This window comes from Fusarium poae, chromosome 4, assembly GCF_019609905.1.
Source record: "Fusarium poae strain DAOMC 252244 chromosome 4, whole genome shotgun sequence".
Taxonomy (NCBI): Eukaryota; Fungi; Ascomycota; class Sordariomycetes; order Hypocreales; family Nectriaceae; genus Fusarium; species Fusarium poae.
The window spans coordinates 4,070,367-4,093,224 of record NC_058402.1 but is presented as its reverse complement, the minus strand read 5'-3'; the positions used below and the strand labels follow the sequence as shown (position 1 = coordinate 4,093,224).

The 22,858-nt window shown below is 45.5% G+C and overlaps 11 protein-coding genes across 11 annotated transcripts; 8 read left to right on the top strand and 3 right to left on the bottom strand.

Annotated features, from left to right (window-relative positions):
• Positions 1-47: 47 nt before the first annotated feature.
• On the top strand, positions 48-779 carry FPOAC1_011389 (uncharacterized protein; the record flags this gene model as incomplete). The annotated part of the gene is made up of 1 exon (XM_044855768.1): positions 48-779. One exon carries the CDS (start codon positions 48-50, stop codon positions 777-779), a length of 732 nt encoding a protein of 243 aa, XP_044703081.1.
• A 455-nt stretch (positions 780-1,234) lies between these two features.
• On the top strand, positions 1,235-1,635 carry FPOAC1_011388 (uncharacterized protein; the record flags this gene model as incomplete). Its single annotated transcript, XM_044855767.1, has 2 exons — positions 1,235-1,429; positions 1,483-1,635. The coding sequence occupies 2 exons, from the start codon at positions 1,235-1,237 to the stop codon at positions 1,633-1,635; spliced, it is 348 nt and encodes a 115-aa protein (XP_044703080.1).
• Positions 1,636-4,534: 2,899 nt separating this feature from the next.
• On the top strand, positions 4,535-6,234 carry FPOAC1_011387 (uncharacterized protein; the record flags this gene model as incomplete). Its single annotated transcript, XM_044855766.1, has 2 exons — positions 4,535-4,649; positions 4,751-6,234. The coding sequence occupies 2 exons, from the start codon at positions 4,535-4,537 to the stop codon at positions 6,232-6,234; spliced, it is 1,599 nt and encodes a 532-aa protein (XP_044703079.1).
• Positions 6,235-6,921: 687 nt separating this feature from the next.
• FPOAC1_011386 (uncharacterized protein) lies at positions 6,922-7,795 on the bottom strand (the record flags this gene model as incomplete). Its single annotated transcript, XM_044855765.1, has 2 exons — positions 6,922-7,049; positions 7,144-7,795. The coding sequence occupies 2 exons, from the start codon at positions 7,793-7,795 to the stop codon at positions 6,922-6,924; spliced, it is 780 nt and encodes a 259-aa protein (XP_044703078.1).
• A 763-nt stretch (positions 7,796-8,558) lies between these two features.
• FPOAC1_011385 (uncharacterized protein) lies at positions 8,559-11,071 on the top strand (the record flags this gene model as incomplete). Its single annotated transcript, XM_044855764.1, has 3 exons — positions 8,559-8,647; positions 9,103-9,502; positions 10,418-11,071. 3 exons carry the CDS (start codon positions 8,559-8,561, stop codon positions 11,069-11,071), a joined length of 1,143 nt encoding a protein of 380 aa, XP_044703077.1.
• Positions 11,072-11,182: 111 nt separating this feature from the next.
• On the bottom strand, positions 11,183-12,382 carry FPOAC1_011384 (uncharacterized protein; the record flags this gene model as incomplete). The annotated part of the gene is made up of 3 exons (XM_044855763.1): positions 11,183-11,343; positions 11,393-12,103; positions 12,157-12,382. 3 exons carry the CDS (start codon positions 12,380-12,382, stop codon positions 11,183-11,185), a joined length of 1,098 nt encoding a protein of 365 aa, XP_044703076.1.
• Positions 12,383-13,534: 1,152 nt separating this feature from the next.
• FPOAC1_011383 (uncharacterized protein) lies at positions 13,535-15,546 on the top strand (the record flags this gene model as incomplete). The annotated part of the gene is made up of 6 exons (XM_044855762.1): positions 13,535-13,590; positions 13,645-13,740; positions 13,798-14,634; positions 14,683-14,769; positions 14,820-15,213; positions 15,409-15,546. 6 exons carry the CDS (start codon positions 13,535-13,537, stop codon positions 15,544-15,546), a joined length of 1,608 nt encoding a protein of 535 aa, XP_044703075.1.
• Positions 15,547-15,969: 423 nt separating this feature from the next.
• FPOAC1_011382 (uncharacterized protein) lies at positions 15,970-16,509 on the top strand (the record flags this gene model as incomplete). Its single annotated transcript, XM_044855761.1, has 1 exon — positions 15,970-16,509. One exon carries the CDS (start codon positions 15,970-15,972, stop codon positions 16,507-16,509), a length of 540 nt encoding a protein of 179 aa, XP_044703074.1.
• A 78-nt stretch (positions 16,510-16,587) lies between these two features.
• FPOAC1_011381 (uncharacterized protein) lies at positions 16,588-18,432 on the bottom strand (the record flags this gene model as incomplete). The annotated part of the gene is made up of 1 exon (XM_044855760.1): positions 16,588-18,432. One exon carries the CDS (start codon positions 18,430-18,432, stop codon positions 16,588-16,590), a length of 1,845 nt encoding a protein of 614 aa, XP_044703073.1.
• Positions 18,433-18,944: 512 nt separating this feature from the next.
• FPOAC1_011380 (uncharacterized protein) lies at positions 18,945-20,632 on the top strand (the record flags this gene model as incomplete). Its single annotated transcript, XM_044855759.1, has 3 exons — positions 18,945-19,514; positions 19,569-20,170; positions 20,224-20,632. 3 exons carry the CDS (start codon positions 18,945-18,947, stop codon positions 20,630-20,632), a joined length of 1,581 nt encoding a protein of 526 aa, XP_044703072.1.
• Positions 20,633-22,099: 1,467 nt separating this feature from the next.
• On the top strand, positions 22,100-22,840 carry FPOAC1_011379 (uncharacterized protein; the record flags this gene model as incomplete). Its single annotated transcript, XM_044855758.1, has 1 exon — positions 22,100-22,840. One exon carries the CDS (start codon positions 22,100-22,102, stop codon positions 22,838-22,840), a length of 741 nt encoding a protein of 246 aa, XP_044703071.1.
• Between the last annotated feature and the right edge of the window lie 18 nt (positions 22,841-22,858).

Below are 22,858 nucleotides of genomic sequence, written 5' to 3'. Positions count from 1 at the left end.
AAGAGGAAGTAGATCTCTGATTTCTCGCCCCAGCATTTTACACCAAAATGACAAGTTCATCCTCAATTAAAGTTTTACTAGTCACAAAGACACGGGGCTACCGACATGATTGTATCCCCAGCACTATCTCTGCCTTCAAAGAACTTCCGTTCACTGTGACAGCCACCGAAGACACAACCGAGCTATTCTCACTCTCCAACTATAATGTCGTTGCCCTCGGCCACAACACGGGTGATTATCTAAGTGAACAAGAAGTCAATTCTCTAACCGAGTTTGTTCACAATGGCGGTGGTGTTGTTGGTATTCACGCTGCCACATGTGGTATGTCTTCGAGTACTGAATATACCAATATTCTTGGACAAGTCTTCAATGGACATCCGCCGCCGGAATGGATAACTCTCGAGATGGAGAATACTGGTCATTTCATTAATAAATGCGACAACCTTCCTGGAACGGATGCCGCACCAGACTCAGTTCCAACATGTCCGCTCAACATAGATTCACTTTCAGTAAACGAATTCCCATGGTTTGATGAAGTGTACACTTTCAACTCTCATCCTCGAGTGGCCGACAAAAACCGTGAGATTCTTCTCTCCGTGCATCAAACAACCATCAAAAACGATGAAAGGCAGAGTTTCCCGCTATCATGGACTCAAACCGTTGGAATGGGAAGGGCTTATTACACAGCGCTTGGTCATTTTGATGAAGCATATCGCAATTCGTGGTATATGCAAACAATTAGCCGGGCCATTGTATGGGCTGCCAAGCAAGACCAGTAAAGAGAAGCCGTCTTGGAAATCGACTTGGCGGAGCTCTGCCGTTCAACGGCACTATTTCCCTGGGCGGTGCGGGAGCTACTGTAGCTCATGGCCAAGCAAGCAAGCAAGCATCAATTACCCCAACTCAGCTTGGCTGAATAAGCTTTCGCAAAGGGTCTGAGGAGAGTTTAAGCTTGGAGAATGGATGAGCTTCGAGAGGTATTGTCTATAATTATACGATTGATAGCAATAGCATTAATAAAAAGGATGATCTTTTTCGTCGATTAACTGTATGCATTCAAGGCGACTTGTGGGCAAACAATCATTTCGGGGTCGTTTTGACCTACATTGACAATGTCAGTGATATAAAGAGGCAAATACCTTTACCAGCACCCTCGTTGACAAAAAGATAGATCTTTTATAAGATGACATTGGTATTGTCCAGAAAAGGTCAAAGGTTGTCAGTGAACCGAATAATGAGTGTCTGTATCTTTGAGGACAGTCGGGTCAACAAGGTCGTTAAGAGTTCGCCAGACGATGGGTGTACCAAACGAGATAAACTTCTTTGCCGCAACATGCATAGTTTGCATGGGACTCAACCTCGTGATTGGGATCATCGTAATCCTCTGGAGCCCATGTCGTGTCGGGATACAAGGGTATGGTATGGTATGGTATGGTATGGTGCTGCTCGGACCAGTGCCAAATAAAGACTTCCGAAACGCAGCGCGTGCTCTCGGCCAATGTCGTTAATCTTGAAGTCCGCGGAGGCGAAGACGAAGAACTTCCCGTCTTGGCAAAAACATTTCCAAAAAAGCATCCCGAAGCCCTTCAACTTGTGCCAAGGGAGAGCACCGCTTCCATTACTCGCGACAGGTAATATGCTCCGTTATCGTGTCGGAAAAAATAAGCAAAGACATGACAGCCATCTGCAACCGATGAAGAGTCGTTGTGGGGCGAGAGAGAATGTTGGCTTGGCTAAAAAGAGGTTGGAGTCAACGCCAAGATGCAGGTGGTGAAGATGGGAGGGAAATACTATGTAGATTGCTATGTATTGTCTTGATCCTACACCGCATTAATCTCGGGTGTGTCTTGTTCTACACACACACGCACGTTGCTGTAGAACGGATACCCGTATCAATGCTCCCCTTATACTAGCGCCTGTAAGTGCAGGGAGACGGTCACAGTGAAGCGGCCCAGTTGAGAAAAAGATCAGTTCAAACGTTAAGCTTAAAAAGAACCTTTGGATGGGGATGCAGAAACTTGGAGAAGTTTCCTGATGAGGAAGGACAATTATCGATCTTGTAACTTTAGATAAACTAGTCATTTCGGTATGATAGTTATGGCTGACGCGCATGAGTAACTAGAAATGGCTGTAGGTTTCGGCATTCCTGTCTGCCAAGATGGAATGGAGTACTCTGTATCATGAGGATAAAAGCCAAGACGGTTGCCTCGACACCCCTGACTAGTAGTCTAGTGGTACAAGCCGTGTTAGAGAAAGACAATGATGAATATCTTTGAGAGTGAATCAAGAGTGTTGTTTGTGTTGATTATAAGCCTGATACCCCGGATTCATCAAGTATACTGTCGAAAAGACCCTGCATCTACAGCACATCTGATACTGTCGTCACAATAAGGTGAACAAGTTGAATGCGGGACTCCAGGTCCGCTCATAGGGAACAACCCACTAAAAGCACTGATTCTGTGGTGCTCTTACAGCGGGTCAAAAGGTCTCGCTAACAAGCACATGGAGTCGAATACGTCCTTGCAGAGACCACTTTTTCATTTTCGTCAGAGGGTAATAAAGACTGGGGAATAATGAAGATCGAAAAAAAAAGACAAAAGCCGCCAAGGAATCCACCGGGTTACCCAATTCGTAGTTCCGAGTCTCCTCCATTAATGTATTATGTGTTGCTGGTGACACCTGAACCGTGGCAACAGGATCAGCGTTGCTTATTGTAGAGGTTAATTTCACTTTATTTTTTGGGAATCCTCGTGGGTTTTGAAACGATTGAGGAGTTGATATGGGGAAAGATGTTGACCCCATGGGAAAATGACAATATGTTATTTGGAGGGTCTTGATGGAATGTCTCTGATGATCTGTTCCACTGGACAAGGGCTAAATGCATGTTGAACGTTGGAATCACATCACATTGCGATAACAGTATCGACCATAACATTGGTATAATAACGTTTACTTGCAGAATTTTACAAGAATATTTCTCACTAAAATAATAATAGTCCAATGAGACAATTGATGGCAAATTATTGCCTTGATCTTTGTTTAATCTTCAACACTCATCAACCTACCCGATACCATACCATATTGACTCTCAGATCAATTGCCACGCTTACCTCCGGATTAAAAACAAAAGAGGACCCGTAAAAGACAGTTCAAAAACAGACCCACGGGAATTCCCTGAGCAAGTGTTGTCCCGTCCCAAAACAAAAAAACAAAGGTCCGAGATTACGGCGGATGATGCTATGACGTTGGACACAAGATTTTAGTCAAAATCTTAACCAAAACCCTGCGACTCTCCATAATTCCTCGTCCGCACCTCGGCATTATTCCCCAATTATTTTCTCGGCGAGGGATCAATGAGGGGAAAAGAAAGGGAAAACTTGGAGTAATTGATGGGTATTCTCGGGTTTTAACCGACAAATTACAAATTGTTTTTTTTCCTCTGAATCTTGTGATGCTAGTAATTGTAGGATCCTGAAAGGTTGTGTCGTGTTGGTATCTACAGTACCTACATAGTACAATATGTACTAATGCACCTACATTATCAGGTGTATGCAGTGATGCCGATCTCCGACGATCACTCTGATAACCCAACTAACTGCATTGCATCTCTGATATCTTTGATTCCCAAGACAAACGGTGAAAAAAGAAAAGGAACCACAGGCCAAGGCGTCATTCTCCAATTCTTTAGCAAACTCTCTAGTCATGCAACAATCGTGAACAGGCAAGGATAAAGAACCGAGAAAATGGACCATCTTGATTCAAGGGTCTTGTACCCTTTTAGGAGATTTTCGAAGATCGCGGAGACTATGACGTATACAAGTCCGCCAACCCCGGGTATCTCTTTATAACCAACTCTAAATGAGACGTCATGTTTACCCAGTTTAAAATTTTTACACAGTGAGCTATTGCTTAGTCTCTGGTTGGATTATCGTGATACAGTGTCTGTTGGGGTTAGACATCCCGAGACTTGAACTTCTTCCATCGCTTCTACCGTTACTAACTACTATGTAGAAACTAGACTAGACAGTGTTGCTACAGTACGTCATGCGGGTCCCCTGATTTTAGTCTCTTCTCTTTTCCAAGGTGACATTCTCTCTTACTGTTAAGCCTCATTGGTTCAACTGTCTAAAATTCTTCACCTCTGTACTTGTAGCCCGTGGCGATCTACCTACTTTATCTAAGGTTATCTGAAATCTCTGCTCCAGGGACCCTGCCCAGCAAAACAGTACCAACAGTTTTCCAAGTTTCCCGAGTCATTAACCCTGGTACACCTTTGTCTTATCGGTTCCACTGTGCTGTGACATACGTACATGGAGAGTCCCCAAAAACATCGGGTCTCTCATTCTGTGGGACACCCCCCGTATCCACGCTCGACTCCAGAAGTTTTGCTTGGCGTCATTCTCCAGAGACTGACTCCTCGAGCTTATAAGAAATGTAAATCTCCCGCTCTAGAATCCGTTTTCTTCTCTTCAGTCCAGACCATTCAGTCCATAAAAAACCATAAAAAATAGAACCACTATAAAGGTTGTTCAATATGGTTCACGTCGACAACGAAGAGGGGATCCCTCACTACTGGGGCAAGACTGGTAAGGGTCTGCAAAGACTCATTACCATTGTCGCTACCACTGACTTTCTTCTTTTCGGTTATGGTAAGTTTCCAACCTTCCCGCGTCCCACCTGTCAGCGACTGTCAGGGAACAACCTAATCTAAGAGTCTATTGTGCTGACCGTTGAATGTTTCACTCTGCAGATCAAGGTGTCATGTCCGGTATCATCTCCGCTCCCGCTTTCACAGAAGACTTTCCCCAGGTCCTCGACGAGACATACGAAGGTTTCGTTGTCTCCATCTACGCTGTCGGTTGCTTCCTCGGTGCTCTCTTCATTCTCAACTTTGGTGACCGCCTCGGTCGTCGCAACTCCATCTTCCTCGGTGCTATTGTCATGATCGTCGGTGTTGTTATCCAGATCGCTGCTGTTCCTCCCGGTGGTGGCGCCACAGCCCAATTCATTATCGGTAGAGCAATCACTGGTATTGGAAACGGTATCAACACATCTACTATCCCTACCTACCAGGCCGAGTGCAGTGAGTCTCACAACCGTGGAAAGCTCATCTGCATTGAGGGTGGTAACGTCGCCATCGGAACGTTGATCGCTTACTGGATCGACTATGGCTGTACCTACGGTCCTCACGCCTTCGTCTGGCGATTCCCTATCGCTTTCCAGTGTGTCTTTGCTACCATCGTGCTCGTCATGATGATCAAGCTTCCCGAGTCTCCTCGATGGCTCCTCACACACCATCGTCGCGAAGAGGCTGAGACTATCCTTGCTGGTCTCAACGGTACACGCCGCGACTCCCCCGAGGTTGTCGCCCAAATCGAGACCATTGAGAAGGCCATTGCTGCTACTGGTAACAAGGGCGGCAAGACCCCCTTCTCTGCTCTCTTCACTGGTGGAAAGACTCAGCACTTCCGTCGTCTCATTCTCGGTGCCTCTTCTCAGATGATGCAGCAGCTTTCCGGTTGCAACGCCGTCATCTACTACTTCCCTATTCTCTTCCAGAAGTCCATCGGTACCGACCACAACATGGCTCTCCTCCTCGGTGGTGTCAACATGATCATCTACTCCATCTTCGCCACTACTTCTTGGTTCGCCGTTGAGCGTGTTGGTCGCCGCAAGCTCTTCCTCATCGGTACCGTCGGACAGTGTGCCTCTATGATCCTTTCCTTCGGCGCTTTGATCCCCGGTACTGCCTCTGCTTCCAAGGGTGCCGCTGTCGGTCTCTTCACCTATATCGCTTTCTTCGGTGCTACCTGGCTGCCTCTCCCCTGGTTGTACCCCGCTGAGATCAACCCCCTCAAGACCCGCGCGAAGGCCAACGCTACCTCTACTGTCTCCAACTGGCTCTGGAATTTCTTCATTGTCATGATCACTCCCGTCATGATTCACGGAACCGGTACCAACGGTTGGGGAACCTACGCTTTCTTCGCCGCCATGAACGCCATCTTCTTCCCCATCATCTACTTCTTCTACCCTGAGACCTCTGGCCGCTCTCTTGAGGAGATTGACCTTATCTTCGCCAAGGGTTACACTGAGAAGATTAGCTATGTCACCGCTGCCAAGCAGCTGCCTCGCATGGCTGACCACGAGGTTGCCGACAAGGCCCGCGAGTACGGCTTCGGCAGTGACGACGAGAAGGCTGAGGCCTCTGAGCGCGAGAACGGTGTTGTTGTTTAAGCAAATCGACACTAGATATCCACTTTTCTCGCGTGTCTAGCATGACTAGACTTTTTGCATTATAGACTTTTGCATTGCATACCATTTATGATGTAACGGATCTTTACAAGCTACGGTTTCGTAGCTATGATTTCTTTAGATACCACATGACTCCAAGTAGTCTAGCTTGCAAATACAACTTTTTTTTATATTACTTGATAGTCCATGATTGTGATATGTACATTCTAGAACTTTGGAAATGCAGAAATCGTTTTATGACACGAGTGATGTGTTGATAAAGCAGATGGATCCACTGCCTTTCAACGTTTCTGGAGCATTGCCAATCAGTACATACTTCTGACATACATCCTCCTGTCACTGCCGGCACTAAAGATATAGTCACAAACATTGAGGAACCCGAAAGTACACACTTACTCGGATCCTTCTCGGCTCCAAACGTAGTATAAAAGTGTGCTTCTTGGCCCGGGACGACGATTGATAGATATCTATGTGTCTTTGTGTGAAGTTTACAACATATTACTGAGAGAAACATAGCGTTGTTAAGTCTTCAAATGAACAGAGTTGCTGACTTTAATGTTGTTGGTGTATAATAATGTTTATATAAATTTGCAACTGTATAATCCCCAAAAGAATCGTTACGCAAGTAATATGTTATAGTCCCACAGAACATGCTCATTCATGATATTCTCAAGAGAGAAAGAAGAAGGTTCTTTCAAATAGGCCAATATCGATGGCGGCTAGATGATCTTGACCTTGAACGGCGACTTCGATGGTGGTGGTGATGGTGGTGACCAGATGATCGCGATCGTGAGCGACTGTGGCGACGACGATGGTAGTCAGATGATCGTGAGCGTGAGCGTGAGCGAGAGTGAGAATGATAACGACGATGTCGACGACGAGAAGACGAACGCGAGCGGTTATCCCAACTCGCCATTTCGGCAGTATGCTTCCTCTTCATCTCTTCCTCTTCTTCACGTTCTCTCTCTTCCTTCTCCTCTTTATGATCACGTCTCCATTCCTGACCCTTGTGACCGAGATATGCACCGATGAGAGCACCGGCGACAGCAGCGGTTTTACTTCCTCCAAACTTGTTGCCGCCGAATGCACCAGCGGTACCTCCCGCTAAAGCACCGGCCAGACCTCGCTCGCCCGTCTCATCAGGACCTTGATCATCGAACTGGCTTCCGGGTTGGTTTTGAGGTGCCCAGGCATTTGTCTGGGGTTGGTCTTGATACTGCGAGTTTGACATCGCATAGTAGGATGAAGCTTCTCCTTGTGGGTTAAAGTTCTGAGGGGGTTGCTCATAGGGAGAAGACTCTTGTTGATGATAGCTAGGTTGTGGGCTTGGAGAAGGTTGAAATCCTCTCTCTTGCGGCGGGTAAGGGCTGTGAGGATCCTGGTATTGAGGAGGTACAGGTTGATAGTTTTGGTAGTTGTCTTGAGGATAGCTCTGTTGTTGATAGTCGGCTGGTCTCTGTTGGTAATCAGCCTGGGGATAGCCACCCTCGTGGTAGCCCTGATAATATGGCTGCTGCTGCTGATGGTAATAATTTCCGCTCATTGTGTTGATGATTTCTGTGAGATTCAACAAGTGCAGACTGTAGATTGTTGACTCTAGATATACTCAAATTCAGTGCATGGACCACTGTTCTCGTACACGTTGTCGTCAATATATGGCTCCAGCTTTTGTTGACCATCTTGGCGCCAAGCAGCGGTTCTTTGAGACTATTCGATCGTTCCATGACAACGGAGTCTGGCTGGCATTAATATGGTGATGTGGTCTACTTGGCCGGCCTCTAAATGCCGGAAGATATGGTCTTGGCTTTTGCAAGAGTGCTCGGGCCTCGGCGACAGTTGACACTAACAATTCTTATTCTTGAGTGAAAGAGAAGCCACGCCATCCACTATTTACCATATTGTCTATAGCGCAGAGGTATGATTGGTATTCTCGTATTAAACTGACATTCTCCATAATTCTCTTCTCACTCCACTTCTCGCACTCTCCGGCGGTATCGAGGTTTTTGTGGCTGTGTCAGTAAAAGTACATTTGGCAGGGGTTGAAGAGGTGAAGTTCCGCGACTTGATTCGCATTTTCTGCTATGACGAAATTAAACATTCTAACAAGGGATGATTCTCTTAGCATATTGAATTGAAACTCATAGAGATTTGTGACGATTGGCTGCTAAAGCGAACGTCGCAAGTACCGATCAAGCACCCACAGCCTTTGAGGACTGGCTATATCAATGCTCGACTGTCCTGACCCTCATTCCTGGTTTCCAATTGGCAGTCTCGTGTTTATCTCAGTCCTGTAGGATACCGCCACAATGACAGCCAACAAGCCTCTCGCCATTCGAGTCGGAGGCAAATTTAAGCGTTCTTCCGCACCTAAAAGCAGAACAGGATGTCTCACCTGGTATGTTTGATAGGCTGTCATTTCATTTCTCGTAAAAAGTGTTACTGACCAAGATATTCTATAGCAAGTAAGTCTCTACTATCTGTGAACTAGGTTTCTTATAAGACTCATATCGTCTCTGGCAGATTCAGACATTTAAAATGCGATGAAGCAAAACCTTTTTGTCAAAGGTGTCAGTACGATAAGATGAAGTGTGACGGCTACCTTCCTCCGAAGCCTAGGGCTTCTAAAGTATCCAAGAAAAAGAAGACAACTGAATCTCGAGCGGTAACAATTGTCAATCCACCATTACAGCATTTCGATCAAACGCCACTATTGACAAACCCAGAGAGACTATACCTCCAACACTTCCTTCACTGGACCGCCAAGCAGCTCTCGATTGCACCCACCACCACGAACTTCTGGTTGTGCTATGCACTACCCATGTCATATCAGTCTGATGCTATCAGGTATAGCATGATTGCAGTGGGTGCATCACATCGAGCATTCATGTCCCATTCTCTTGGCTTCGGGCGTCCTGAATCTCTGCAACGCCCCGTCATACAGCACTACAACAAAGCTATATCATCTATCCTACCCATCATGTCATCTCCCAAACAGTGGGACATACACTATATATTGATCTGTTGTATGCTCTTCATGACCTGTGAAGGACTCACTGGTCATTACGACGAACTCCTGAAGCATCTTGCGGCTGGTGACATGATACTGCAATCACTTCAAGATCCTACCACATACGAGGAGTCCACTATGACGAAGAAGCTAGTTGCCATGTTCTCTCAACTTTCTCCTGAGTCAACTGACTTTATGAAAGACCCTAGTCTATCTGGTATCCAGAAGTGGTGTTCCAAAGATGTAAAACATGGTGTTAACGACACGGAACCATTCAAAACCCTCGACAAAGCTTCATTCGCACTACTATTATTTAGTGCTTTTTAAGATATAAATCCTAAAGTATATATTAAAAATTAATATAATAAGAAATACTATTTTTAAACCTAGATATTAATAAAGGTCTTATTTAAAGGTATATATTATAACTTATAAAATTAAAATTATAATAATTACTATAAAAGCTCTTATTCTTTTTAAAAATTAATTATTAAATATTTTCTTATTAATATTAATATTAATATTAATAAAATTATTATATAAAATAATAAACTTTAAAGTCTTTATTAACTTTAACTATATATTAAACTAAAGAATTATTTATAAGAGCTTAGCTTTTATAATTAATTTTACTTTTAAAGAAAAATATTTAATAAAATTATTTAATAGCTATATTTACTTTTAATATAATACTTTTATTAATACTTAAAATTAAAATATTATTAATATAATTAATAATTAAATTATTATCTTTATTATTCTTAATTATAATACTTTTAACTATATAATTAACTATTAAGCTAATAAATTAAAATTTAAATCTTTACTATATAAAAAGAAAAAGGCTTTAAAGGCCTTTTATAATATTTAAAAAAAAGATAATATTAATATATTAAGAAATAAAATATTTTAAATAAAATTACTTTTTAATCTTTAAAATAATTTTTAATAAAAAAAATAAATTATTAATAACTTATAAAGTATTTAATAAAGGTAATATTATTCTATAAAAAGTTTATTAAATTAGAATTTATTATATTAAGAATTCTATAAAGTTAAAAGAGAAAGGTTCTAAAGAGAAAGGGAAAAAGCTTATAATTAACACTATAGCTTTTAACACGATAAAATTCAATACAATGGTCATTCGCACTACATCAGCTGCGATTCCTTCACGATTTCGCTCCCCATGACCCCTACAGGGAAAACGGCGTGGAAAATGACAAAGCCTTCCAAAAGATACTTAAGCAATGGGAAGCGCGCTTTCAGAGTCTGGCTCAGCGAGGTATATTGCATTGGACGGATGAAGAAGTGTGGCAATTCCAGAATCTTCAACTTCGCCAACTTGATCTTCAGATGCATATGGCTTCTTACGAGGATGAAGAATGGATAAATCCAACAAACCGACCTTGTCTGCCCTTTTTGAAAACTGCTGAACTGGTAGCGGCGCCTCTGATAAATATGGGTCAACCTACGTATTCCTTGGACGGGTGTCTCGTCTCGGGTCTTTCATTTGCGGCGTTTGCGGCGACGGATGAAGCTATAAGAGAACGAATCCTCAATCTGCTCGCAAAGCTTAATCATCGAGAAGGGATCTACGATAGTAACGATGTGGCTGAGATGCATGCGCTAGCGGCGATGGATATGGGTGAAGATGGATCTGGCTGTACTTATGACTCTGATGGTGAGTCTGAATATGGTGCACCTGGTCCACCTTTAACATCACCTATTGGAATACCAATCATGATCCAGGGACTGGCTCGTAGGGCTGGGGTCAAAAGCAAGCGCTTGGAATGCTATTCATACTTGGACTAGATCGTTTGATAAATGTGGAGGAACTTTTATAAATCATTGATTCCATTCAGTTGTCTGTATACTATTTCCATAAACATGCTATATATCGAGTAATCATTATATCCATCCCATCTATTCTTGATCCTTCTTCCTCAAGGCCTGGGTTCTTGAGAGGCTGTTGGGGTCCAAGTAAGGCTTCTCACCAATTCCAACAGCACGATGACCCTCTCGCTTACCAAGGCCATCATAATCATTAGTGGCGGTGTGGAAAGCGCTGCGATTGTCCCAGAATGCTTTAAAAATTAACTTCTGCTCAAAAAGGTATCACGTCTAAAAACTTACCGATATCGTTGGGACTTCGCCATCTAAAGCGCACTTGCAAGTCGTGGTTCTCTTCAATTCGCCTGTAAAAAGACTCGAGTATCTCTTTACTCTCTCGAGCACTCAACTCGTTGATGCGCTTGGGAAAGTTGCCCACTGCAAAAAGAGACTTCCAGCCTGTAACGGGATTTGTTCTGACCACGGGATGGGAAGTCTGGAGCGCATCGCCGATGTTCTCAGGATGGCCGCGCGGCTCCTCGTAAATCTTGAAGTGATCGGGGCGAGCATCCCGGGCCTTGAGAAATCCTTCACCCGAGAATGTCGCAGTCAAGCCTTCAAAGAACTTTTGGTACGGATCGCTGTATCGATCATATAGCTCGTACCCAGAAGCCCAGAGCGTATCGCCGCCGCCGGATGGAAGCGTAGTTAGGCGCAGACTTGTGTAGTCTGCGGGGTACTCCTCAAACTGGATATCGCTGTGCCAGCTAGCGGCGCCCTGCTTGCGGTCATCTCTGTCTTTCTTGTCATGGAAGAAGAGAGATTGGGATGAGATAACGCTAATCTCATTGTCTTCTACACCGAACTCATTGCTGCCGTTGAGGAGAGGGTGGATGTGAAGGCTTGATTCTGACGGCTTGTTGGTGAGTTGACCGAGTCGGTGGACAAGTTCTTTGTGAAGGTCATCGGTCAAATTATCTTGGGCACGGAAGAAGACGACTCCTCTTTCAGAAACTAGCTCGTGGTTAGAAATGTACATCCGTGGAGTTGTGGCGTTGATAACTCACTGGTGATAGCGAGATCACGGATCAGTTCATCGGCATTCTTTGCATTGATAATGTCGTCAACAAGATTGACAGTAGGATATTCACGTCCGATGGCGGGCGTGGATTCTTCAAAATTGAACTTGTCAAGTACCCCCGAAGTCTTCAAAGGCTCTGGGTATTTGTTTGCTTGAAGGCTGATCGGGACAGTGCGTTGTTCCTGCGTCTCTGTAGTCGTAGTTGTCGACATGTTGGCTATATGATCGCGGTAGTTGCTTGCTGTAATGTCCAGATCAAACTAATCCGTGTCTAAACGGCTGTGATTTATAGTACTTGCTAGTTTCAGTTCCCCAGGGAAATATGATGGCACAATCTGTCACATCTGTTGCGACATGTAACAGCAACCAGTTAAACGACATCAACTCCGACGAGTTCCGACAACGGCGAGGAGTCATTGCGCTATCTTCGTTGCGCATTGTCGCAGGTTCTGGCATCATCAACACTTGATACTATTGGATGAAGAGGATGGGGCCTTGTTGGCGCTCGTACGTCTTTGTACGATTACAACTAACATTCCGCGCGTGGCTCGGTTTTAATTATGGATTCCTGAGTTTCTAAACTATATGGGGCATCTGATTAATTAATATTGTGTCGTCGGTATCGTCGGCTTCTCGGTGAAGTCGCCCTCGTATTGGTTGAACCAGATAACTAACGATGGCGTGCGAATACCCCATGATTAGATGCTATCCACTTTGTCACCCGGTGCTTGTGTTGTGAAATCCGGGGTGAATCATTAAAATCACGTAATATGCGGAGGACTTTCCAAGATTACATATCATGTTTTCATCGGCCGTTTTTGTATTGTAATCTGCATAATAAAGATTGGTTCCTGTGACGGGCATCCATGTCTTTGATCGAACATGATTGAAGCTATGAACCTAATGGAGCATGAAAATAACATAAGGGAAGGACAAGATCTAAGTGGAATCAGCCAGAGTAAAAAGGTTAAGATAATATTCCTGCTATTAATAGTAATATTTGAGCCTATTTATTTCGAAAATGACATCTAAAATTCACAAAATGCAATAAAGTATCGGGTATCGGGTAGGCAAAATACTTAGTTGACACTACGTGACAGGTCCACTAGTGAAAGACACGTAGTTATCCTGCACGACGCGCTTGTCGCGAGATCCGATTATAATCATTATCCGGAGTTTGCCCCGAAAAAGCCGGACCGACCTTCCGAAGTGACGGCTCCGGGTATCAAATTCTTCCGTTATCGATAAACAATCGCAGTGGGTCTCGTTCCAGGCGGGAAAGATCCGCTGGCCTCCGCCGTAACTTCCGCCCGCCATCCGCAAGAGATTTTACCATGAGTGTGACACACTGACCCCAACGAGGCATGGACTCTGCAAAGCGGAAGCGAGCCGCCAAAGCTTGCAATTACTGTAGAAAGAGGTATTGACCCCTTTTGATTATTGGATCACGTCGCTTATACTCATGCCTTTGCAGAAAGAGGAAATGCGATGGACGACAACCAGTCTGTACGCTTTGCGAAGAAGCCAACAACTCGGAATGTGAATATCGTGATGAAGGCAATGAGAGCAAGTACGTTGTCTACCTCGAATTGCCAGCGGGATGAAAGATCTATGCTAAACGACATAGACGCATCGCAATCTCGGTAGACAGAGTCGATGAAATCTTTGACCGCCTTGAATCTCTCGAATCAACATTCCAATCCGCCTTAGCAAGACAACGAGAGAAAAGTCCAGTTCCAACACCATACTCTATCCCCAGACCTGCCGAGGCCATCAGTCCAGAAGATGGCATTGCTGCAGCATCATCAGTTCACTCTACAGGTCCTGGGACACAAACATCATTATCACAATTTGCCAATAACAATGTCTTCAACACCACAATGGACATACCCCTGTCTCATTCTTCGACGACAGGGAATCTACTACGGTCAGCTCCCGCAAAGGCATTGCTAGGTCATTATCCTCCTGATCTGTTTTTGCATATCGAGTTACGACGCCCGGTTCCCGAAGGGTTGAGACTGAATGCGACACCGGCTAGTCAATTAGACATTCCTTCGCTGTCCCCCAATGAGACAGATCATCTCGTGCGCAACTACTTCCAACTGGTCCATCGATTCCACCCAATTCTTGATCAAAGGGCTTTCTACGAGCTGTACGATCGCGTTCTTGATCGGGGACCACAACCAGACCTTCCTTCAGCTTTGGTGCTTGTTGTGTTAGCTCTTGGTACTGTCGCGGCCGAGACACCAAACCGAATGGACGCGTGTTGGAGCCCGGGAATCCGATTCTTCACACCAGCTGTACGACTACTTCTGACTGAGTCCCTGGGTTCCTTTGGCGGTGATCCTCTTCTACCTCAGGCTTTGTATCTGGCTGCCCTGTATTACAGTTACTTGTCACGGCCTTTACTCGCATGGCGTTTGGTACATATGGCTTCTACTGATGTGCAACACTACTGGATAAGGTAAGCCATCTCGTCCAAGCACTACAAGCCACGCTGACAACGAGACAGGTCTGAGAAACTATTACGAGACGGCCAAAACGGTTCTCAAGACCAGTCCATCCTGCGAGTCTTTTGGGCTATCCTCGTCCTCGAATGGTGAGCCATCGCCTCATCATTCCATATGAACGTATCTCTAACCAGTACAGTGACATTCTCGCAGAGCATCATCTGCCTCGTAGCGGCATAGAGAAAATAGTCGACAAACTCCCCTACCCATGGTCTGACGGCCCTTCTGAACCTTATATGCACCGCTGGCTGGCGGATCTCTCATCCCGCCGCCTCCTCAACAGAATCCACTACGTGCTCTACGCCGAAGCAGAGCCAGGGACAGGAGACCCAGCAGACAGTTCTGAAGAAACATTGTCCAGTCTCCCGAATCTAGCCCACGAGTTAAATCGCCAGCTGGGCGCTTGGTATCATCTCCTCCCTCATAGTATCCGACCAAACTTGGACAGCCCACCGATCGGCATTGACGATACCATGGTGTCTATACGGTACCACACCACTGGAGACATTATCTATAGACCGTTCTTGTACCAGGTTTGTGCGCTAGCGCCAGGATCATCGCCGAACCCAGCAACTCTCGAGAATGCTAGGCAATGTCTTGTGCATTGTCGTAGGTATCTCAACGCTGTGGAACACGCAGTTCACGCGCCTACAGCTTCATTAGAAAATCTGTTGCACGGGTATGTAAAGCCTGTCATACTTTGAACGTCTACTAATAAGATCCTTTAGAACAATGGCTGTAGTGTTACTCCTCTCATTCGCCGCTTTCTCAAGACTGGATGCACTGAGAGTCCCAGATTTGAACCAATTGCAGGACAAAGGAATCAGGATCTGCGAGAGATGGGCGTTTCCAGGATCGAGTATTGAGCAGATGGTTGTCATTCTGCGCGCCCTACGAGCCAAATGTATAGATACAGGTGGATGAAGTGAATAAACCAGCTTCGAAATATCCGGTCGCATTGCCGGTCCCGGAAATAGTCAATTGAAAGGCGATCGATTGACCCCCATTGACATCAAGGGCGCGCACTAAACCTTCGGTAGCGGGGCCGAGCTTGTATAGAGTGTGGCAAGATCCTTCTGGAACATCCAGGCTCTGACAAGATTTGTCTTTTGCCTTCCCTGGTTTAATTGGTCTTCAAAGCTAGTCTAGATCATTGAAATACTCGATCTCCGTGCTAATCCGACATCTTTTGTCACGACTTAAAGTTCTTTCTCTGCTTCCCTTGACTGCTAGTCAAGTTGGCATATTGCAACATCCTCCCTTCTAAACACCCTGATCACATACAAAAAATGGCTGTCCAATCATCAAAACCAGTCAGTATCCGACCAGCCACCCTCTCAGATGCCAGTCCCATCGCCCAACTCGGCGCACGCGTCTTCACAGTCACATTCGGTCACTCAGTCCAGCCTCACGAACTAGCAGCCTACCTTGAAGAGTCATACACAACAGAAGCAATCACAAGCGACATCAATGACCCAAACAAAGACGTCATTGTCGCTACCAATTCCAACGACGAGCTTGTGGGTTTCGCGTATCTTACTCGGGGAAGCACTGAGCCTTGTGTAGAGAACTTGGAAATGACTGTCGAGTTGCAGAGGATATATGTTGACCTTGACTCGCACGGTACTGGTGTTAGAAAAGTGTTAGAGAAAGCCATTGAAGAGATGGCAAGGGATCAAGGGTTCAAACACCTGTGGCTCGGTGTATGGGAAGAGAATCCTAGGGCAATAAAGGCGTATGAGAAATGGGGTTATAAACAGGTTGGAGACCATGATTTTACGATTGGATCTGTAGTACAGACGGACCACATCCTGGTGAAGGAGTTGTAGAATATGATATTTGCATCTTTATTTTTTACTCGTTGCGAGATATCATATATTTTATACTTTGTTCGAGTCGTTTTTGTTTCAACCTTGGGAGTCGGTCGCCTGTATCTTACGACCTCCAACTGGCCCAGTCCACCGAGCACGGAGAGCATGGGCTGCGCTCTTGGGCCTACGATCCCTAGTAAAGATACCCTTCTTGTTTCCATCAACCCTGATAATCATGGCTGATGTCTGGAAATCAGCAAAGTTCCACACGTGCTCGCCAACAATATTGTCAATGCGGTCAAAGACCTGATGATACATATCCAAGAAGCGAACCTGATATTCCTCGGACCAGGGAACATCGCAAACAGTATGTAAACCTGCAACTGTGTCTGTGCCGTACTCGGTCATGATTATGGGCTTAGAGGCATAGGCTTCTTGCCAACTGCGTAGCTCAGCTTCAAGGGCAACTTCTGCGGCTTTGAGGTTGCCTGTCTGTGTATACCATCCGTAGTAGCGGTTCATACAGACTACGTCAAACAAATCCGCGATACGGTCTGTGTCAGGCTTGGAGTGAATCATGTGGGAATAACACATTGGCCTTTGCTGACGGTCCAGGGATCGCGCCAATGTGACAAGAGGCTCAAAATATTCCCGGCTTCCCTGTTCACTAGCCCCAGGCTCATTTGCTAACATCCACATAACAACGCAAGGATGATTCTTATCTCGACTGATAAGCTCGCGGATAGCCTGTTCATGCGAAGCCTGAGTCTTGCTACTCATTGTCTCTGGAGAGAACGTGGCAAGTTGCTTATTGCCAAACATGCCCGACACAATGTTGAGGTTGAGACCGACAGCGGCTGTTTCGTTGATAACAACCACGCCATGCCTATCAGCATACTCCAGAACCTCCTCTGCATATGGATAGTGCGAGGTTCGGAATGAGTTGGCACCGATCCACTTCATCAAACGATAGTCATGTATCATATAAGATGCGTCATAACCACGTCCGCGAACAGGTCCGTCCTCGTGTTTGCCGAAGCCGGTAAAATAGAAGGGTTTTCTATTGATGAGGAAGCGGCCATCTCTAACCTCAACTGAACGGATGCCTACGGAAAGGTTGTATGAATCGAGGATCTCGTCTTGATCGCCGCGTATGAGTTGAGCCCGAAGCTGATAAAGGTATGCAGCACCAGGTGCCCAATATTTAGCGTTCTTAACCTCGAGCTTTCCCCGGGACTCATTGGCTCGGCAAACAGTTGTGTCGTCTTCGTCATCGAGCAGGATGCGCCAGCTTAAGCCAGCTTGCAGTTCGCCAGAGGTGTGGATGTCAAAGTCAACAACGCCGGTACCATCTTCAAGCAGATCGGTGACAACACTGATGTCACTAATGAAGACCTCTGGCACTGAGTAAAGCCAGACAGAGCGGGCTAATCCAGCGTAGTTGAAAAAGTCGTGCTGGTAGCTTTGTTTCCGTGATCCATCGCTTTGAACCTCAATGCGACCTGGAGGTATCGTCTCCCAGGTGAGTTGATTGTTGACAGCAATTGTAAGACGAAATTCTGACCCTGGCTCGACAAGCCCGGTAAGTTCAATCTCGAACGGGGTGTAACCGCCGATATGCTCAACAACAAACTTGTCGTTGACGTAAACTCTACCGTGATGGGTCGCAGCATCTACACGTAGAAACAGACGCTGTGGTGCAACCCAGCCACGAGGAATAACTACTTGACGTTGATAGTAGACCCAACCGACGTGGTCGCGAATGGTTTCATCAGCAAATATGTCGTTGTAACTGGCGGGAACAGGCACTTGAAGCTCTGGTGAAATTCGCTGCTTCCATGCTTGCTCGCCTTCAATGTCGTGAGATTTGGCGAGTGCAAAATTCCAAATACCATCTAGCGATACGAGGTCGCGAGCTCTGTTGGCTTGTGGTCGTAACATGTTTGTTGTGTTGTGATATGAGAGGGGGGTCTGATGTTACTACTTAATTGCGGCATCTGTTATAGATATTGTTTATAAGTGGTAGTGAGTAACAACTTGCTTCGGGTTGGTTTTTTGTTAATTCCGAAACAATTGCCGTTTAAGAGGGGAAAATGATGGTGTTTCTTGTCGTCCACATCCCGGCGGCCTTCTCACCGAAACAACACCCAAATGCATCGAAGAAACTATTCCCCGCCACAATACAACCTCAATTCGTTAAAGACTTATCTCCACATCCCGGAAGAGGTTGCAGAAAATCGAGAAAGGCAATAATCGTGGGGTACGGCGGGGAAAAGGCTACTCTGGGGAACCTCGTGAAGATCCCCCAGATTGCATTAACCTTTGTGGGGTTTCCTGGAGGACCTCTATCTTGAAATACTTAAGGACAGTGGACACCTTTGGCTCAATCGAATCTGAATCTTCACTCTCGGTAGACATCTTACACCCAATATCTGACTCCATACTATCCCATTATGACCCTGGCTGGGACCAAACGTTCGTCTTCTGTCCATGTCGAGCAGGCTCTGTCACGACAAGACGCTGATGCAGAGAAGCCATGGCAGGCCCTTGCCAAATATCCCAAAGTATTTCTTTATGCTGTACTTATCAACATTGGCCCTCTTCTTTTCGGCTACGATATGGTCATTATTGGTGCTGTCTCATCTTTAAGACAGTTCAAGATGGACTTTGGTGAGCCTCACGGCGAGAAGTGGGTTATCCCAGCCCTTTGGATTGCACTCTGGAACAGTTTCCTTCAACTTGGTGCTGGTTCTGGCGCTATATCAGCGGGTGTTTGTCAGGATCGTCTTGGCAGACGAGCCACTGTGTTCTTGGGAGGTTTGCTTGGTTGTATTGGAGCGGCTGTGTCGTTCACCTCGTGCATGCCTGATACCATGCTTAACCGCCGCATCTCTTTCATGATGGCCAAGTATGTGTTAGGTGCCTCTTGTGGCCTTCTCATGTCATCTTGCCAGACATGGATTTCTGAGACAACTCCCAAACATCTTCGTGGTGTCTTTCTTAGTTTTTATGGCTTTAATGTGGTAAGTGAAATAAATAGAAAGTGACTCAGGATCAATTTACTAATACTCTGCTAGTGCTTCGGCCACTTGATCGCCATTGCGGTTGTCTTTGGTGGATCCAATGGTGTCACTCGCGACTCATACCAAATTCCGTTTGCTAGTCAATGGGCTTTTGGCGGTTGGGCTATGCTTGTCGCCCTGGTCCTACCAGAGAGCCCTGTCTGGCTCGCATCCCGAGATCAGATTGATAAGGCGCAGCATTCTCTCCAGAGACTCGGCGTTCCCGATATGCTTGTACAGATAATGCGGACTCTGGAAGAAGAGCGTGGTCAGAATGCCCTGAATGAAGGCTTCCCTTCCTACCGCGAGTGCTTCCGCAACACTGACCGTCGTCGCACGTTTCTTGCCATGTTCCTCACAAGTATTCAACAGTGTATCGGCATGTCTCTCATCGCCAACGCTGCCTACTTCCTCACAATGGCTGGCATGTCTTCACGCTACTCTCTTATGGTCAACTTGATTGGAATCTCTTCAACCATGGTCGCAAGCATGATTTCATGGTACACAATCCCCCGTTTCGGTCGTAGGAGGATGATTCTGATTAGTCACTTCCTCGACAATGCTGCCTGGTTGGCTATGGGTATTGCCGGTTGTTTCTCGACTGATGCTGCAAAATGGTTTGTACTCCCCTCCGTGATTCTCCATACTAAATACTAACCATGTAATGCAGGATGGTTGGTGTAGGTCTTGTCATGGTTGGCTTCTTTAACAGTTTCGGAGTCGCCAGCGCTGTACCAGTGCTGCAATCCGAAGTCTCATCTGTCAGGCTACGTTCCAAGACGTCCGGTATTGCATTTACCTGGCAGTCACTCAGCATGTGGGCTTTCAACTTTTTTACTCCGTACATGTACAACACAGATCAGCTGAACTGGGGAGGCAAGATTGGATTCTTCTTCTTCGGGCTAGGATCTATATCCTTCGTCGTAGCGTGGTTTGCTATTCCCGAGACAAAGGGCAGGACCTTTTCGGAAATCGACTACCTCTTTGAGACCGGTGTTAAGCATCGCATGTTCCATAAGACGGTCATTGGAAGCGGTGAGATGGGAGATGATGAAGTTGGGAAGTCTAAAGCATTTTAGACGGATTTGGTGCGGTGGTTGTTTGTATTTGTTGTCCATTGAAGACTCAAACTGTTATTCAGATGACATTGGAAGACGTAGAAATTCTGGAGACTGCAGTACGCGATAGTAGTTGACTCATAGTAGTCATCTTTCGGCAAAATATGCTTTAGTTCAAGTCCTATTATTCCCTGCTTACCTTATTGAATTTCGTTGTGCTCTTGCGTTTGTGTTCGAATTCATGTCTGGGGTACTCTTTTTTGTCTCGGAACTCTATGGCTCTCACTCGGCAATGTGGCCATATCGGCGAGTATCCCAATCGTGTTGGTGACCACGCATAGGAAACAGCCTAAATTAGCTGGTCATGAGATTAGTCCGAGCTGGGTAATTGTTAGACAGATACGGATATACGGGATCGAAATAGGCATGATAGTACCATGGTTGAAATGGTTGGACTTGAAACGATTCTTGAAAAACAAGGATTTACTCTAAGAGACGGGCGGTTAATGACCTCCTCAAAATTCCGAAGTGTCTCTTTTCCCAAAGGGTCAGTCATTGTGGTTGCGTCTAGGGGCTTAGAATAGAGTTACTCACGTTCATACCAGAACAGTCCTCCTTACTTAGTGACTAAAATTTAGTATTCTAGAAATAAACTTGATATTATGATTGTAGCAGAAGTTGCTAGTATCGAGACTGACCGTCGAAGCTAATGAGTTCCAACAACACCATGATATGGTAAAACATAATCAAGATCTCGGAAAGTGGAGGTTTCGGGATTAGATAGTTATAAGTCCATCAATATATGCACGTTAGTTGACGACGAGAGTCCCAAAATCACACATCGGACTTAACTCCGATCTCAGGTCATCCTCTGCTTGCTGTGAGTTGACTGAGTTATTGACATCCAAGACAGTGGTGTTGCAACATGAAGATCTTGATACGCAGGGAGCATGTCATGGGATTTTGGACCGCATTTGCTGCTAGTCAATGGCCGATATAAAATCATGTGCTAGATGGTCATTATATCTCACTTTTAATCATCAGATTGTAGTCTTTTCTCAGAGACTACTTAATTATAGATCGGGTAGTGTTAGCCACTTGTGCCTCAAGCGATGGTGGTGATCGCGGAGGCTATCTCCGACCCTATTGATACTCAGATTGTATCAAATGTCGTCTTCGGAGGAACATCCGAGAGAAGACAATGCAGTGCCTCCGAAAAGGCGGCGGTCAAATAGCAAATGATCAATATCTTGCACCCGATTCGTTGCTTGTATTGCTGAGAATGACTCCAACCTTGATTCGCTAGTCACGACCGGGCCGGCCTAAACTTTGACATTTCCGGGGAGTCATTTACAGTGGCGGCCCGCTTTCTCCGCCAGGACTTTATTATCCAAACTCTCCACTGACTACAAGGGCTTCACTCAAGGTAAACAAACAACCACTTACCAATTAAGCTTAAAGACGACAATACTTCAATCGAACTCAATTATGTACATCCGCGCCACTCACGCAGAGACAGACCTTCGAGTCCTCCGTCATCTCATCCGCGACAACCCGCTCGGAATGCTCACAACCGGAATCAAATCCCCAACACACTCCTTTTTACAAAGCAGCCATATTCCATTTATCCTCGATACTCAAGATGAATCAAGTGAAACAGAACTTGGTCGTCTAAGAGGCCATCTGGCACGACAGAACCCGCAGAGCAAAGCAATGATAGAGCATTGCACCTCGAACCCCGGAAGTAAAAGCTTTCTTGAGGACGAAGTTCTTGTCATTTTCACCAAGCCAACACATCATTATGTTACACCCAAGTTTTATACCGAGACGAAACCTGCCACTGGAAAGGTTGTGCCTACATGGAATTACGCCGCAGCGCAGGTTTATGGAAAAGCACGCATTTACTACGAGAATACCGAGGAAACATCAAACTTTCTCGGCAAGGCTGTTTCAGATCTCACAGATAACAGCGAGACAAAGATAATGGGGTATACGGGTGGTGGTAGACCTACACAGTGGAAGGTCACGGATGCGCCTGAGAAGTATGTTGACTTGCTCAAGAGGAATATTATCGGTATTGAGATCGAGGTGACCAAGTTGGAAGGCAAGTTCAAGATGAGCCAGGAGATGGGAAAAGGTGATCAAGATGGAGTTATTAAAGGTTTTGAGAGCTTGGGAACTGAAGCTGGTGATGATATTGCCAAGATTGTTCAAGAGCGTGGGAGGTGAGAGTTGTTTAGATGGATC